The sequence below is a fragment of the Monodelphis domestica genome, chromosome 2 (assembly GCF_027887165.1).
Source record: "Monodelphis domestica isolate mMonDom1 chromosome 2, mMonDom1.pri, whole genome shotgun sequence".
NCBI lineage: Eukaryota > Metazoa > Chordata > Mammalia > Didelphimorphia > Didelphidae > Monodelphis > Monodelphis domestica.
In genome coordinates, this window is record NC_077228.1 from 259728070 (window position 1) to 259744125 (window position 16056).

A 16056-nucleotide genomic window follows, 5' to 3' on the forward strand; every position below is an offset into this window, starting at 1 on the left:
CCAGCTGCCTCCCAAAAGTTTTTGCTTTTTTATTGTTTGGAGTTATAAAGCAGGAGAGATAGGAAGATGGGTTTGGGAAAGAAAGTAGCTTCAATTTTCTCTTCTAAAAACCACAGCTAATTTTCTGAATCTCATGCAGTTTTAGTCTAATTTTAGTCTAATTAGTCTGAATTCTTTAGGCTTTAGTTTTCTTGAAAATGAAGTTTCATGGTATATGATTTATACTTGCTTATTTGGATATATGTTTTGGGGTTTGGGGTCTATAAAATTATTTGCCTACAAAAATTAATAATATGGAAATATGTTTTGCATTTCAATAAAGAAAAAATTTAATTTAATAAAGAAAATTAAAATAAAACAAAGTTTAATGGTTAGATATGATGATTTCCAAGCCCCTTTCTAGCACAGATCAACTATGTTCTATGACATAAACCACCTTATTCTAGAGGTCTGTTTACCTAAAGCTTTCCTCACACCCCTCCTGTAAGTAGTAGTCACTCCCATTTTATAGAAATGCTGTTGAGGAGGAAAGCTTAAATGACTTGTCCAAAATCACAAAGCTAGGAAGTGGCTGACAGGATTCTGACTCCAGTGCAATGTTCATTTCAATGAATAATAAAAGCTTTATTTATCTTCCATCTAGGCAGAGGGCTTTGAGAAGAGGGCTCTGAAGCATGTTAGGAAATGCACATAGTGGGCTAGGATTTAAGCAATGGGAGCAGGAGTTGCAGTTGGGTAGGCTCAGGGAGGGCTCAGATGGTGACGCTGTTCTCCACTCTACTTGGCAGTAGATATTCATAGGGTAGATCCAGCTTTGCATTTCTCTCTTTGATCTCTTTGTCCAGGACAGCCAGCTCTTCCCTAAAGCATTTCAGCACTGCCAGGGCAGCAGAGTCTGAGAAGTATTGCTCTTTGTGCTGTCCCAGAGGAACCTGGGCCAGAAAGAAAAAAAACATACAGGTCAACCCAAAGACCAGGGAAGAGGTCCTCTAAAATGGAACCACAGAAAAAGAAAGAGTTGGCAAGATCTTAAGGCTCCTTCTAGTCCAGCCCTCTCCTCAATTTCCTCCTACAGAAGAAATTTTGATTCAGAGGGTCCAAGGTCACAAAGCCAGTAAGCATCAGAGCTAAGATTCAAGCCCAGATTTTCTCCAACTCCATTCATTTTTTTTTTTTAATAATAAATGCTTCATTCCAGGTAACTGCCTCCCAACATTAACCCCCAATTCCCTCACCATGTTTGGCTGTGCTCGCCCCAGTTGCCATGTTAAAGACATCTGGAGGGATGCCTGGTGGAAATTGGGCAGAGACGCCATCACCATCTCCAGAGTCACATCCTTTGTGGTGGGTGGGGGCATACGCATAGTGCACGGGGCATTCGGAACCCAGGCATACCAGTCCAGCTGGAAGGAGGAAACAGACAATACAGTCTAGAGTCACTCAGAACAAGGCTTATGGGTTCTTAAGCTTCCAATCTAATCCCACTCCACCTCCCACCTCAATCCATAAGCAAATCTAGGCTTCATCCCTTTCCCAGCCCAACTTCATGAGACAGTAGATATACCTGTCCCTGATGGACGGAGGAGTGCTGACAGGTACAAGTGAAGATACACATGGTCACAAACAAGCAGAGCTCTTCCCTGGAATGGAAGGAGGTGGGGAACTCTAGAAGGTGTGAAGAGAGGAAAAGGAGATTGGGGAAGGTTGTGGCAGACATACAACAGCAACCAGTTGAAGTCTTGGGGGTAGTCTGGGTTCTTTAGGTTCAAAGAAGAGTGGGTAAACATCTGGAATTGTTTTAGTGGGTTCTCTGCTGAGGGGACAGATTCCACTCCTTTGGTGATTATCACTCATTCGGTGATTATCACTCATTCAACATACATTCATTGAGTTCCTCCTTTGTGCTCTGCACATTAGACAATAATAGGGCCTAACTACTACAATACTTCAAATGTTTGTCACTTTATCTGTGTGGGTAGAGCATTTACCACTGTAGTTTCTAGTTTCCCTGTAACTTTGTTTATGTTCTTCAAGATTTATTCTGGCCCCAAAATTCATTGCTCAGTAGCCAAATGGGCTAATTAGGTTGGTCTTCCTATGACAGATACACGGTCTAACATCCTCTCAGTCATCCTTGACTAGTAGAGCCCAATCAGGACTTGTGCTTAGCTAGCACAGTTTTATAGAGCCTGGGCTGAAATAGTGAGAAAGCCAAGTGATTTAGAGGAGCCAACAGATACCAAGCCACAAAGCAAGTGCCCTCAAGGAGCTTACAAGCAAATAAAAAAAAAATTAAGTCTGACCTTATGATTCCATTGGCACATGGAACTCCCAATGAGGAAAACTTCCTCTAATGCAGATCACCTGCTCTGCACGTTTTAGTTTTAGAGAGCCCACGGTCCCATGTCCAGTAGATGTTTGGGATAAAACTGGAACTCAAGTCTTACTAGTTCTGAAGCCCACTATTCTGTAGCTGCCTCCCAGCAGAGAAGATAAAATAGCTAACTAAGAGCACAGATCTTTTAGAACAAACGCTCTCCTTCCCAGAGTATCTGACTGGCCACCATTTAAGGATGTTGATAAGCTGGAGAGTGCCAAGAAGAAAGCAACCATGATGGTGAAAGGCCTTGAATCCATTTTGTATGAGGATTGTAGAAGAAAGACCTCTCTTCTAGAAGAGGGGTGAGGTTTGTCTGGTCTGTCCCAGGGAGCAGGACCAAGGGTGGGTACAAAATCACAAAGTGGCCAATTTAGGCTTGACATCAGGGAAAAAGAAAACAAAGTGCTCTCCTAACAACTAGAGCTGTCCAAAAGTTGACAAACAGCATGTGACCACTTGTTAGGTATAGTATATATGTCTGCTGAAGTCTCTTAGAGTTCTCAAATTCTGTGATTTCTTTGGCCTCCTCACACTACTTGGTACCATTTTTATTTGTGCATGTTTCATCTCCTTCCTTATTGACTGTAAACTCCTTATGGGCAGAGTCTGTTTAAATTTTCATCTTATCTATTCTATGCCCTAGACCCGGTGTTTAATATTTGTTGAATTGAATTGAATAAGTGTAAACATAATTCTAATTCAAATTAGAATGTAAATGTATAAAAGGACTTCAAAATACTCTGCAGTCAGATGCTGGAGAGAACAGTTTCCAAGACTAGTGGACAGAGGGGCATCTCTAAGGGATATACCTGGCTGAAAAAATATGGGGTAGAAAGTTGGCAGGTGAGGGACTAACTAAGAGATTTGCTGATGGGCAGAGGTGAGGAGGTGAATGACAGGGAAGAGGTAGGTCCGTGATAAGTCTCAGGGACAGGATATTGTCTTACCTCGGTCCTGGGCTCCATGAAGCCCAATTTCAGTGATCTCCTTGCACCAAGCCTGTAGCTCTGTGTCATTTTCCACATCCTCATCCCCTGCATAGTAGAGATAGACTATCCCCTCCACATACCTGTGCACCAAGGGAGAATATAGCCAGAAGGGAGAAGTTAACTGGGCAAGTCACTTAATCCCACCGCATAGCCCTTACTGCTTTTTTGCCTTGGAACCAATAAACAGTACTGATTCTAGGATGGAAGGTAAGAGTTTAAAAAACCAAAGAAGTTAGTTGTGAATGTAGGACCGAGGGAGCTCCAACCCCTAACCTCTCATCCCACAGAAAACATTCCAATTCATGCCTCTGGCTCCTCAGAGATGCATGTCATTCCCTGAGAGTTTTACCTTTTGATGATGTCCCAGACCCGAAGGGCATCCTGAGCATAGTAGGCAGATGATACCCCCAGCAGCCCTCGATCAGCCAGGTCATAGGGTGGGCACAGTGACCTATAGTGCAGATACTTCCCTGCTTTCTGAAGCACGGTAACATGGCCTCCACCACCAGTGCTCACTACCTGAGGAAAAAATGGGGATGAGGATGAGCCTGAGACCAGGAATGATTAATCAGGATTAAGGTCAGACTAGAGATTTGTCAACAAACACCAAAAAGACACAAAGGATCCAAATTCAAATGAGAAGAAATCTTGAGGTCATTGATAAAGAGGAAGGAAAGAAACCTGAGGTGGGTATTGACTGGAACAGAATCAATGAGATGAGGGGGAATATCCTTCAATTCACTGGCACTGGAGTTCAGAAGAACATCTCTGGAGTTTTCCCATTGTGTCCCCAAAGTATAGATTGAGCCCATAATTTCACTTCAACATAGATTTCCCTGAATTCACATTTCAGGATTTAATGCAATTACTCCCATTTGCAAAAAAAAGTAGAGGGTAAAAAAAGACTCATTCCCACTCCCAATACACACACACACACACACACACACACACACATACCCCTTGCCTCTTCATTTTCACCCCCTCTTACCTGGTCAAATACTCCCCCATTAGAGACAAGTCCTGTCCGGGCTCTGACATTGATCTCCATGGTATATCGAAGATGAGGGATCAGGATCTATTTAGGGGATTAACAGGAAAGAGGGAAGTGTAGGGCCCAAAAGAGAAGTCAGAGGTGGAAAGAACTGTTGTCTTTGTGAAAAGGGGTGCTGCCTTTCAGAGAAATGATTTCTGGTAAGATGGTCAAGATCTCTCAAGGGGCCTTTAAAGACCAAGGGGTTTAGGTTTCTTTGCAGGCTCCCTTTTGATTATTTTCAATATTATCTTTTTTGTTCTTAGTTACAAAGGTTTCCACACATCTTAAATAGGGTCTGTTTCATTTGCATGTATCACAGGAATTAGGTGTGACAAACCCATCTAATTCTGTTGTTTACATATATCTTCCCCATTCTCCCACCATTGCTGGATGAAGAAACCACTCTTTTCCTTTGTACAATCCCCAGTGGAAGTTGTATGATCAAAAAATCAGATTTTAGAGTTCTGAGGGAACTCAGGAGATATCTAGTCTAACCTCCTCAAACAAAAGCTTACTTCTTTGGGACTCAATTTCCTCCCTTAGAAAAGAGGAAGAAGGCAGAATGAAGGAAATGAGGGGAATAAGACAGCAAAAATGGTTAACTGAGGCAACTACACTGATTCCATCTTGTTACAATTCTGGAGCATGCTTAGTTCTCTTTCTATTCAATTATAGGCTTAGTCCAAATTTCATTTTGTGAGGAGTTTGTTCAGTTGTGGGAACTAGGAGCAAGCACTGTTTGAACCTCCCCTGACTGGCTGGGAAACTGAACCTCCTATACCTGCTGAGAACCTTAACCAAGGACCCAGGTTATACTGGCCAGAAAGGCAGTCAGATCCCAAGGCTGATCGTAAGGAGTTTTCTTATAATTGTACCTCTCAAGCCACCTATGTCTTGTCTGAAAACTGGCCCCATACTATTTCGATGTTCATTTATCCATATACAGCTAGGGGGAGTGGGACATCTCTTTTCCTCAATTATGGGAATTTCACATTTTTTTGCTCTCTCTCTCTCCCAACTTGGAAAGTCCCTAATCTTTCTTCCAACTAGAAATCAGATTGCCTGATGTCCTATTGTTTCCTTTTACTTAGTTGGCCTTAATTTGACTAATTGGTTTTGAAAATATAAGTCTGTATAGAAGTCTGTCTCCCCCTATATTCAGGATCCTAAGCCGAAGAAGGTGCCTGGTCCTGATTTGTTAGGGCAATAACCATACATTGTTTAATAAATTAATATGTTCAGGAGGCTGAACCTTTGTTTCCTAAGTCATTTTATCTTTTATTCCTAAGAGGAGGAAGGCTTCCTAGAGAAGGAAGCCTATGTTGGTTTTCTGTTATTTCCATGGTTCCTTCTAACTGAGTGTCTGAAAACATTTATTGTTCATTTATTTCTACAAGCATTAATGACATCATGGATAGCGATCCCATCCCAGAGTCAAGAACAAATTCTGCCTTCTCTAAGCCCTCTTAGTAGCCCAGGGCACTCCCTAAAATGATAAGTGGGACAACTGGTATAGATCTTCATCTACAGAGCTTCCTTACAGCAGGTTTCTCCAAACTTTTTTTACTTCGTACCACTCTGTAAAATAGTTTCCTTGTTCCTGCAATGCTCAACTTCTCCATGTACCACCTTCTCCATGAAGGCTTTCTTGATTCCCCTCAGCTACTAGTGCCCTCCTCCCAAATTATAATGTACTTTACACCTCTCTAGGTCCCTGTTGTCTCTCCCCCAGGACTGGTAAGGTCATCACGAGCAAGGATTGTTTCACTTCTGTTTTTCTATCCCTACAGTGCCCAACATAATGGTTGGAACATAGAGGGCAATTACTAAATATTTTTTGATTGATTGTCATCTTCCACAGCCTACTGGGTCCCATGGCTTGGCCATTGCTTCCTCCTCTGTCCCTATCCCCTCACTGCTCTCTTGGTCTCTTACTGAGTCTTCATCTGTTTCTACTATCACAACTACCACCAGCCACCTGAGCCTTGGGGAGGAAGAAGAGAACCAGCAGCCCTTCCTCATGGGCCCCTCTAGAGAAAGGATATCTGTCGAAAACCTGCTGTAGAGGTCCTGGGAAACTTTCCTTTCCAAACCCTCAACTGTCATCAGATATACCACGTGCGTGGTATGTGGGCCCTCACTTTGGAGATGCCCATGTTATACTAATGAAATCACAAATCCTGTTCATAACAAGTCAGAACCATGAAGTTTAGACAGTATCTCTGGCTTCCTGTTTATACACTGAGTAAGTGAACCTCTTTATAAATTGAGAAGATGCCTAATAATGTATATGGAATGCTTGCTCTCTCCATTCAAATTTGTATCCTGAGCATTAAGAGTGAAGGTGAGATACCTTGAAAATAGGATGCAGTGTTGGGAGGCACCTCATTGTGGCCACAGCGATCACCTCAGCCATCAGATGTCCTCTCAGCAGATGGAACTGCAGTTGGTGAAGCTGGAAGTCTGAACTCCTGACCCAGGCTTTGGCTAGGAGCCATGTCATAGGGGGATCAGAGGGCAGGAACACCGGTGGATTTGGTAAACCCACGCCAGGTACCTGGATCTAGAACAGAGAGAAGATCCTGAGTGCAAGATCCTTAAAATGATGGGGTGGAGGAAAAAAAAAAGGGAAAAATGCATACATGTGGCTATGAGGATGGGCCAGCTGCTTAAAGTTATCACAGGACCTAATTTCATTGGAATCTTTTTCTCTACTCAATGGTCATTCTATTTAGTTCTTTTGGATTGGCTAAGGCATTTCCCATGCTGGCTCTTATATACTTTTCCCAATCTCTTCAAGCCTCCCATCTCCTCCCTGACCCACTCCCCCCCAATTTAGGGTGAGAATCAAGGTCAGTCCATTGTGAGATCCCTCATTTATCTGAAAATCTTTTTGATCTTCATCCGTCTCTTCCTTCCCTCCTTTCCTAGAAGAATTTCTCCTTCAGATATAACTAAACGCTTTAAACATGCCCTTGATCTTATCTCTCTCTGACTCTTCAGAGTCATTGGTTGTTCAGTTGTATGGGACTCTTCAAGATCCTATTTTGGAATTTTCTTGGCAAAGATACTGGAGTGATTTGCTATTTCTTTCTCTAGCTCATTTTACAGATGAAGAAAACAAGGCAAACATGATTGATTGACTTGCCCAGGGTCACACAACTAGAGTCTGAGGTCAGATTTGAATTTTAGAAGTTGGGTATTTCTGATTCCAGGTTCAGCACTCCATCCACTGTGCCACCAAGCTGGTCCTTTGAAAGGCATTGGCCATGCTCAAAGTCAGGATAGTTGAGCCATTAGAAAGTTAGCCTGAAAGATCTGCCTCTGGTACATACTGACCATGAGTAAGTCATTTAACTTATTTAGGCTCTCTATGCCTCTTAACTATAAGTTTCCAAGAAGGTACTCAATTACATTGTTAGGGGAAGTGTCTTTACCTGGGACATCCCTATATTAGTGAAATCACAGGTTCAGTCCCTATCCCTATATCCATTTTCTCCTTTTCCACTGGCTTCTTCCCCTCTGCTTATAAAAAGACCTGATATAATATAACGGAAAGAGAATTGGCTCTGGTATCAGAGGATCTGAATGCAAATCTAGCCTCTGCCACTGTTTCCTCATCTGTAAAATGAAGGAATTGGACTAGATGACCTGAAGGAGCCTTTCCAACTCTGAATTTACAATCCTATTAAGCTGGTGTTGAAAAACTCTTTCCTAGACTCTGCTGATCTATACGGTTTACTGAAAATAGTAAGAAAGGTGGGAAAGTTGCTTGCTGTCTTGGTAAAAGGGTATCTGGGCCTCCTTACTTGGATGGCCATGGGCAGCAATGTCCCGTCTGGCTCCAACTTCAGCATGACCAGGGGTGCCGCCAAGTACTGCTGACAACAGAGGATCACATTGGCCTGAATCCCATCCAGGAGGGAGAAGTCAGCTTCAAACAATGAGCCTGCCTGTTGGTAGGGGAGAAGAGAAGAGGGTGAGATGGAAGTGAAAAGTGAGCTCTGGAATCTTCTAGTTCCTGCTTCACAAGAGCCCTCTCTGATCAGCTCTCCCTCCTGAAAATCCAGCCTCTCATTTCAAACATAACCCCATCTCCACCTCCAACTACTAAGGCCCTACTTTGCTCTCTGCATTTCATCTCTTTTCTTTGTCCGTTGAGTGGGTATCTTGGATTCCCCATCAAAACGTGGGCTTATCTTCTGCCTCTGGGTTCTCTCAGGGTCAATGATAGGGACTGTATGTCACTGTGATCACTGAATGCAGATCATCACAGACTGACTAGCTCCATGGTTCCATCTGCTCTCCTTTCCACTTTGACTGCCAGTCACAAAGTGGGTTCTTGATGTATTTCCATTTCTGGCTCTTCTGTGTTATTCTTCAGAATTATAGAATTTCAGCATCAGAAGGGAACCCAAAAGGCCCTCTTGGGCAACTTATACTTGACTCTACAATCTCATTTCAAGACTTTTAAAAGAGGAAAAAGCATCATCTTTCCATGACAGCCCATTCCATGTTGGGATAGCTATTTGTTAGGATTTTCCTCTCTCATTTAAATCTGCTTCAATTTTCCATTGTTCCTTGTTTTGCACTTTGGTGACAAACAGAACAAATCATATACTTCTTCTTTAAACCTCTTCCATACATAAATATTTAAATATCCAAAGAAAACAAAATGTTTGGTTGGGTTTTTTTTAACCTCCCCAAGGGTATCTCTTGGTTACTTGAGTGTTCCCTAATCCCTCCTTCTTAAATCATTCCTTCACAGGTTCACTGGCTCTCCATTCATTTCCACACCTCATTACCCCACAGAGCTCTTCAGTTGTGCCCCCTATTGGAGGTGATGAGCTCTTTTCCAAGAGGCAGATATGAAGAGGGTGGGCCTCCGAGGCATGAGAGATGACTTCTGCAAAGTCATGAAGGCAGTGTCATATGATAAATAAAGAAGCAAGATCTCAGGGCCTGAAGCTAAGTCACTGGTGAAACTGCCCAATAGCACAGGGTCAAAGGCAGATCCTTAGAGACCCTCAATTAACAGTTAACATGGCCCCAAATAATAACTGTTCTTTGGATGTAGTTATTCAAGTATTTCCAAACCCACCTACCTGATCAGTATTTGCCCCTCACTTTTTTTCTTGTTTATAAGGATAGCATGAAAGACTCCGTCCATTGTCACCTTCAGTTCATTTCCACTAAAGTTAAAGGTTTTACTGACTAGCCCAGGCTTTGCCTTTTTATTTCAGAGCAATAGAAAGGAAAGTGGATGTTATAGGCTATCTACTTAAAAAAAAAAGTAGGTAAATACTTGACAATGTCTTTCTAGTTCTGCCTGAAGTTCCTCTGAGCCTGGAGGCAGCTTTAGACGGGCTGGAAGTTTGGTGGATCGCCTCAGGAGCATGGGGTTAGCACCATTCAGGAACTGATACCCAAAGAATGAGTCCTCCTTCCACAAATCCCGAACCTTCTCTGTGGAGTTAAGGTGGAGAGTTGACTTGGGCCCCTTTACAACCCAGTTCTTCACTCCAGCCATGCCTCCCCCCCACCAGCCTTCTCTTTTTTTTTTGGGTTGGGGGGCATAGATTTGTAATCAAAAGATCCTGGCTATGCCACTTACACAAATTGAGGCTTTGAAAATAAGTCACTTCTCCTCTTTAGGCCCCTTTTTCCTTCTCTGTAAAATGAGGTAGTTCCACTAAATTAGCTCTAAATGAGTTGAAGGTCCCTTTCAGCTTTAAATTCCTCTATGATTAGTGTGGCTTTGTAGAAAAGGGAACTTTAGATAATTATAATAAACACTTAGCTTGGTGTCAGAAGATATGTTGTTAAACCCAAGCCTTTGAAGATTAAGAATGAAACACTGGGGGCACCTAAATGGCTCAGTGGATTGAGAGCCAGGCCTACAGATGAGAGGTCCTGGTTCAAATGTGACCCCCTCAAAAAAAAAAAAAACCAGATCATGCCTGTTCTTTGGGGAAAGGTGTTTCAATCAAGTGGTATAATAAAGAAAAGCACTGGATTCAGAGTCAGGAGGCTTAGACTTGAATCTTGGCTCTACCATTATATCACCTTTTTTTCCCTTTTTAACCTTACCTTCCATTTTAACTTTACTACTAGTAGCAATGCAACAAACCAGGACACTCCTGAAGGACTTATGGGAAAGAATACTTAACCACATTGAGAGAAAAATCCATGGGAGTAGAAATGCAAAAGAAAAACATGCCACTTATCACAAGTGTATATGTATCTGATTTGGGGTTTAGGCCTTTAAAAATCACTCTATAGCAAAAAAGAATAATATGGAAATAGGTATCAAGTGACAATACTTGTACAACCCAGTGGAATTGCTTGTTGGTTCTGGAAGGGGGAAGGGAGAGGAGAGGGAAATGAAATGAATCATGTAAACATGGAAAAATATTTTAAAATTTAAAAAACCCTTATCTTCCATTTTAGAATCAATACTGGGTATTGGATCCAAGGCAAAAGAGTGGTAAGGACTAGGCAATGGGAGTTAAGTGACTTGCCCAGGGGCACAATTTGAACCCAGGACCTCCCCTCTCTATCCACTGAGCCACCTAGCTGCCTCTTCTACATTATCTTTTGACCATGACATCTCTGGGCCTTACTAGCCATCACTTAGAGATGAGTAATTATTTGTAAAATAGGAATGATAAAACCTGCCCTGTCCTGCCTAATTCACAAAAGAATTTTGAGGATCAATTGAAATCATTAAGTTAAGAAGATGATGTTGTAAAATCCATAAGGTAGGTGTCACTGACCTGCCAGCTTGCTCTGACCACACCAGAAAATTCGGTTGTAATCTTCCAGTGTCTTCCAGGAACTCAGGATATTTAAAGTATCCTTGATGGCAAGGTCTTTAAGTCTTTGGGAGCAGGTGAGGGAGTAAGGAGAAAGGGGGGAGGGGGGAAAGAGGGAGAGAAGAGATAGGATGAGAAAACCTGCTCTTCTTGAGAATGAAGGTTTCCAGAACCCAGCTTTCTCCCAAACAGGCTTATGTCAACAATCCAGGCACCTACAGGTTCAATCTTACTCACCCCTTGGCCAGAGAGCACTCAAAATCAAGTCTCTTCTCCTCATGAAATCTCTCGTCCAAAGGAAGATCAGACAGAGCAGCCCCAGAGACTGTCCGGACTACATTCTCCTTCCACGAGTTCCAACTGTGGTGGTTGAGGTGGGAATATGGTTTCAAGGGTCAAGGCTTGGGAAAGGGACTAATTGGGTGGTTGAGGTCTGGTGGGTTAGGATTGAGGTTTGCTTGGGAATAGGAGTGACTCACAAGAGTGAGAGGTCGAAGTGGGGGAAAGCCTGAGCTCAGTAAAGGGGTCATTATGTATGGGAACAGGATCTAGTGGTGTCAAACCTAAAGTGGTTATGGGGGCAAAGGGAGTTCAGAAATGAAAGGAAGTGGAGAAAGGTCTTTGAGGTTTCAGGGCCCTTAGCTGAAAAAACTACCCCCTTCTCACCTGTACTTCTTCTTTCTCTCCTCCAGCTCTTCCTCTCTATATTTCTTGAAGAATCCCTGGGGATCATTCCTGACTGTCCGAGCTAGGGAAACAAAGGAAAGTCTGCACTCATCCCATTCTTGCCCCCTTTTTCAGTCTTCTCCTCCTACCCGCCTACACACTGCCCCTAATATCTCACAGCTCCAGATATCTCCCTTATTGCCCTCAACAACGCCTTCATCTCTTTCCAATCCAATTCATTTCTTTTTAATAAAAGCCCCTGCTTTGTTGAAATTTGCAAATGAGGGCCAACATGAGACATTTTAGAATATAGGTTTTGATAGAAACAAAGGAGAGATGCAGAGAAACTCTGTCAGAGTCTGAGATGGCAAAATCTATAGCTTTCATTTTGTCTTGGGTGCCCTTAATCATAAAGAAGGGCTTGGGCAAAAGAGAAGAGCAGGGGGGCAGCTGGGTAGCTCAGTAGATTGAGAGTCAGGCCTAGAGATGGGAGGTCTTAGGTTCAAATTTGGCCTCAGACACTTCCCAGCTGTGTGACCCTGGGCAAGTCACTTGACCCCCATTGCCTAGCCCTTGCCACTCTTCTGCCTTGGAGCCAATACACATTATTGGCTCCAAGAAGGAAGGTAAGGGTTTTATTAAAGAGAGAGAGAGAGAGAGAGAGAGAGAGAGAGAGAGAGAGAGAGAGAGAGAGAGAGAGAGAGAGAGAGAGAGAGAGAGATGCACAGAAAGGCAGGATGAGATTGTGGAACTTTATGGTATACGCAAAAGGAAGGAAGACAGGTCTCCCTCTCACCAGTGCCCTCAGGTATGTAGAGGATGCCTTCACTCAACACCCATCAGTAGCACGGGAATGTAGCCTCCACTCCACTGTCCCCAGGACCTTGAACAGTGATTCGCTCACAAAACCAGTTGTCTTCACCGAGGATGTGACGTTTGCGCACCTTCACAAACAGGAGGGGACCCAGCACCTTGGAGACTTCTACATTAAATTCCTCTTCCTGCATGAGGGACGGTAGGGAAAGGTCAGGCAACACATGGACGCAGAATCCCAGGAAAGGGCACTCCCTCTGTCTCTCTATGACTCTGTCTCTCTTTGTCTCTTTGTCACCCCACCCCTCAATAGAGGGGTCTCCCTGTTTCTGGAGAAGGGAAGTAAAGAGGAGATTGGGAAGACTGTGAGAGAGGAAGGATGGAAAGGAAATTCAGGAAGCTGTGGGAGACTGGGAGATACAAAAAAGAGAAAGGAAGGGAGGAAGCTGGTCCCTCATTTTCCTCCTGGGAGTTGTCTGGGGAAGAGTTGTGATGCTAGGTTCTCCTATGGGATCTTTGGGGTCAATTAAGAAATTTTAACATAAAATAAAATAGGAATGCTGTGGCAATATCCCAAATCTACAGCTCAAGGTGCTTGGGGATGTTTGTGCAGGTGAAATAAAAAGGGGAGGCTTGGGTCCTAAAAGGGCCCAGGGGGTGGGAGAATACCTAACAGTTTGCCTCCTTCCCTGATATCTGAATAAAGGACCTACAGGGAAAGGGATGCCAATAGATCTCTCTTTCTCCTTTCAGGCTTCCTCTCCCCATCTCTGTATCATTCTGCCCCAAATTTCAAATGCTTTCATGACACAAGCTTGGGACTACCTTAAAGGCTCCCAGATCCAGTGGCTGGCTTGTGAAATCTCTGGCAGAGGAGAAGGGGAGCAGAGTTACATCCAGATTTGACACACCCTACTCCCCTGGCTCCTACCCCAGGAGGGCTAAGCTTCTAGTGGGGAAGAGAGGTAGAGAGAGATGAAAAGGGGAAGGGAAAGTTCTGTTTATAACGTAGCTGCACACAATCAGAAAAACATAGAAACAAAAACTGGTTGACTAGAATGAGGCTACCCTTCATCTAAGACATGATTCACATTTATGTGAAAACGCCTCACATCAACCTTTAGCCCTAACCTTGGTTGGGGTCTCTCTGGACAGCAAGCACAGGTGGTTCAGTTCCCCAGTCACACAGGACTGGGTTCAACCCTCCCTGCCCTCCTTTGGAGTCTGCTCAGAATCCGGCACGAGGGACCTACAGGGCCCCGGTTGGGAAACGCTGCATTAGCATCACTTCTGTTTGCTCCTCCGGAGTCGACAAACGGAGTGACCCGAGGATAAAGGGACCTGACCCTGGGTACATGGGGCAACAGCTGCCCCCCCATCTTTTCCTGTCCCTCTCTCTTTATTTACAACCTCCTTAATTACTTACTGACTATCTCAGCTACTCTGTTACTAGATTCTCTTATAATTAAGCTTGTTTCCTTGGGATGGAAATCGTTTCAACCGTCAATCAGTTCTCTGGCTGAGATCCAATCACCTAAACCTCCGCTGGGGTCAGTGGTAATGGGCCGGTCTATCGTCGGGGAAAGACGCTGGGCTGGAGAAAGGAGGGAAGATCTGGGGTTTCGACGCCTGCACCTAATTTGGGTTAGGACAAAAGGAGGAACAGTCTCTAAGAAAACGGGACCCACCAAAGACACCTAGAAATCCTCCTAAACTCTAGCCTCCAAATTCTAGTCCGTCTGGGATTTGGGCATCCCTGAGGCTGGCATCTCCCGTGGAAAGCACCTCCTCCCAGACCCTGGCATCCCCCGAAGCGTCTTTGGGTCGCCAGGGTCCGCATCTCCCCATAGCTCATTAACCTTTCCGCGACTGGGTCGCAGTCGCAGCTCCAGCGCCGCTTCTCCATGCTCCCCAACTAGCCACAGCTGGACCAGGTTCTTAGACCCCGAGAAGACGGAGCTCCCAGTGGCCACGCGAACACGATAGCTGCCCATAGTGTCAGGAGAGAAGTCACTGCGGTGAGGGAGGGAGAAAAGCGCCTTATTTAAGGGGTTGGGACCCAGTCGGGTGGAGCTGGGCGGGGCCCCGGAGCCCCTGCTTGACAAATGCGGGACCCGCAACCCCGGAGTTATCTTTTAAAAAAACGAGTGTTGGTTGCAAAACTTTTCGAGGGTGCGGCTCAGAGTAAATCATCAGGTAACACGTTCCTATCTCCACCGTTCCGACCCGGGTGTTTTCCCTAGGCCCCCTCAGTCAGGATCCTTAACCCTTCGATCCCTCCTCCCTACCTCGACCAGAGAGTGAAGAGGGAGAAAAGAAAAAAAAAAAGTGAGAAGGAATGGGAGGTGGAGGAGGAGCTTGAGAAATCCGAGAGAGGAAAAGAAGAGAATAAGGGCAAATAGTAGAGAAAGGAAAAAGATGAGAAAACTAGAGGAAGGGAAGATCAAGGGAAAGGGAAGGAAATGAGGGACAAGAGGGAAGGGAAAGCTAGGGAGAGAAATAGGGAGTCTCAGAGATAAAGGGAGACAAAAGGAGACGGGCAGGGAAGATGGAGAAGTGAAGAGAAATTGAAGAAAGGATCCCAATAGGATCATAGCTCTAGAGCTGGAAGGAAGGGACCTCAGTTGACCATCGAGGTCAACCCCTTGTGGAAGCATACTAAAGTTGGGAGGCCAGGGATGTTAAGGGAAGGAAGCTCAACCAGAGAATAAACACTTATTTAACACCAACTATGAGCCAAGCACTAAAAAAAGAGGCAATGGCTGGCTGGAAGGAGGGAGACCAGGGAGTTTTAAGGAAGAAGTTGGACAAAGACAGGAGGAAAAGTCGCATGCCTATTGTGATATTTTTCTTCTCCAAAAATTAGAATACTTGATCTGACAAGAACATTCCTTTTTCAAGTGTAGTTAAAACTATTGTTTCTTTTTTTCCCCAAAAACTGGTCTGTTTTAGGAAATCTAAGACATGTGATCATAATTTTTAAAATCTAGTTCTTCATTAAATCTTCACAGTTCTTCATATCATTCTATTCCCACAGTTAACTCAGGAGTCCACACCCTCATCTACTTCATACCAAGATTACTGAAATAACTGGTTGTCTTCCTCTTAGTCCCTCTCTTTCTTCTAAATTATCAGGGCATGGGTCTTTCTAAAACATTATTTTCTGTTTATCAGGCCTAAATTACTCTTTAATTTTCAAGTCCCTTCATAATTTAATGCCAACCCTTATTTCTAGTTTTCTCCCTCCCCCAAAACCTGCACAACAACAGCCCTGGTTCAGTCAGATAATTCCTAGAATTAAGGTTAACTTGAGTGAATATTTAAATAATTATCAGATCACAAACTGGCATATAAAAAAGT

At 43.9% G+C, this 16056-nt stretch overlaps 1 protein-coding gene across 1 annotated transcript in view; it reads right to left on the reverse strand.

The window, feature by feature from the left end:
- Positions 1–304: 304 nt before the first annotated feature.
- The window catches only part of LOC100015976 (polyunsaturated fatty acid lipoxygenase ALOX15), a 65713-nt gene continuing 49961 nt past the window's right edge, over positions 305–16056 (reverse strand). The window contains 14 exon segments of the mRNA XM_003340327.4: positions 305–932; positions 1236–1403; positions 1565–1665; positions 3328–3449; positions 3719–3888; positions 4358–4444; positions 6756–6965; positions 8212–8355; positions 9708–9868; positions 11179–11282; positions 11455–11577; positions 11884–11965; positions 12680–12884; positions 14556–14709. Of these exon segments, the coding sequence (XP_003340375.1) occupies positions 753–932; positions 1236–1403; positions 1565–1665; positions 3328–3449; positions 3719–3888; positions 4358–4444; positions 6756–6965; positions 8212–8355; positions 9708–9868; positions 11179–11282; positions 11455–11577; positions 11884–11965; positions 12680–12884; positions 14556–14690 (1992 nt within the window). The 5' untranslated portion in view covers positions 14691–14709 and the 3' untranslated portion in view covers positions 305–752.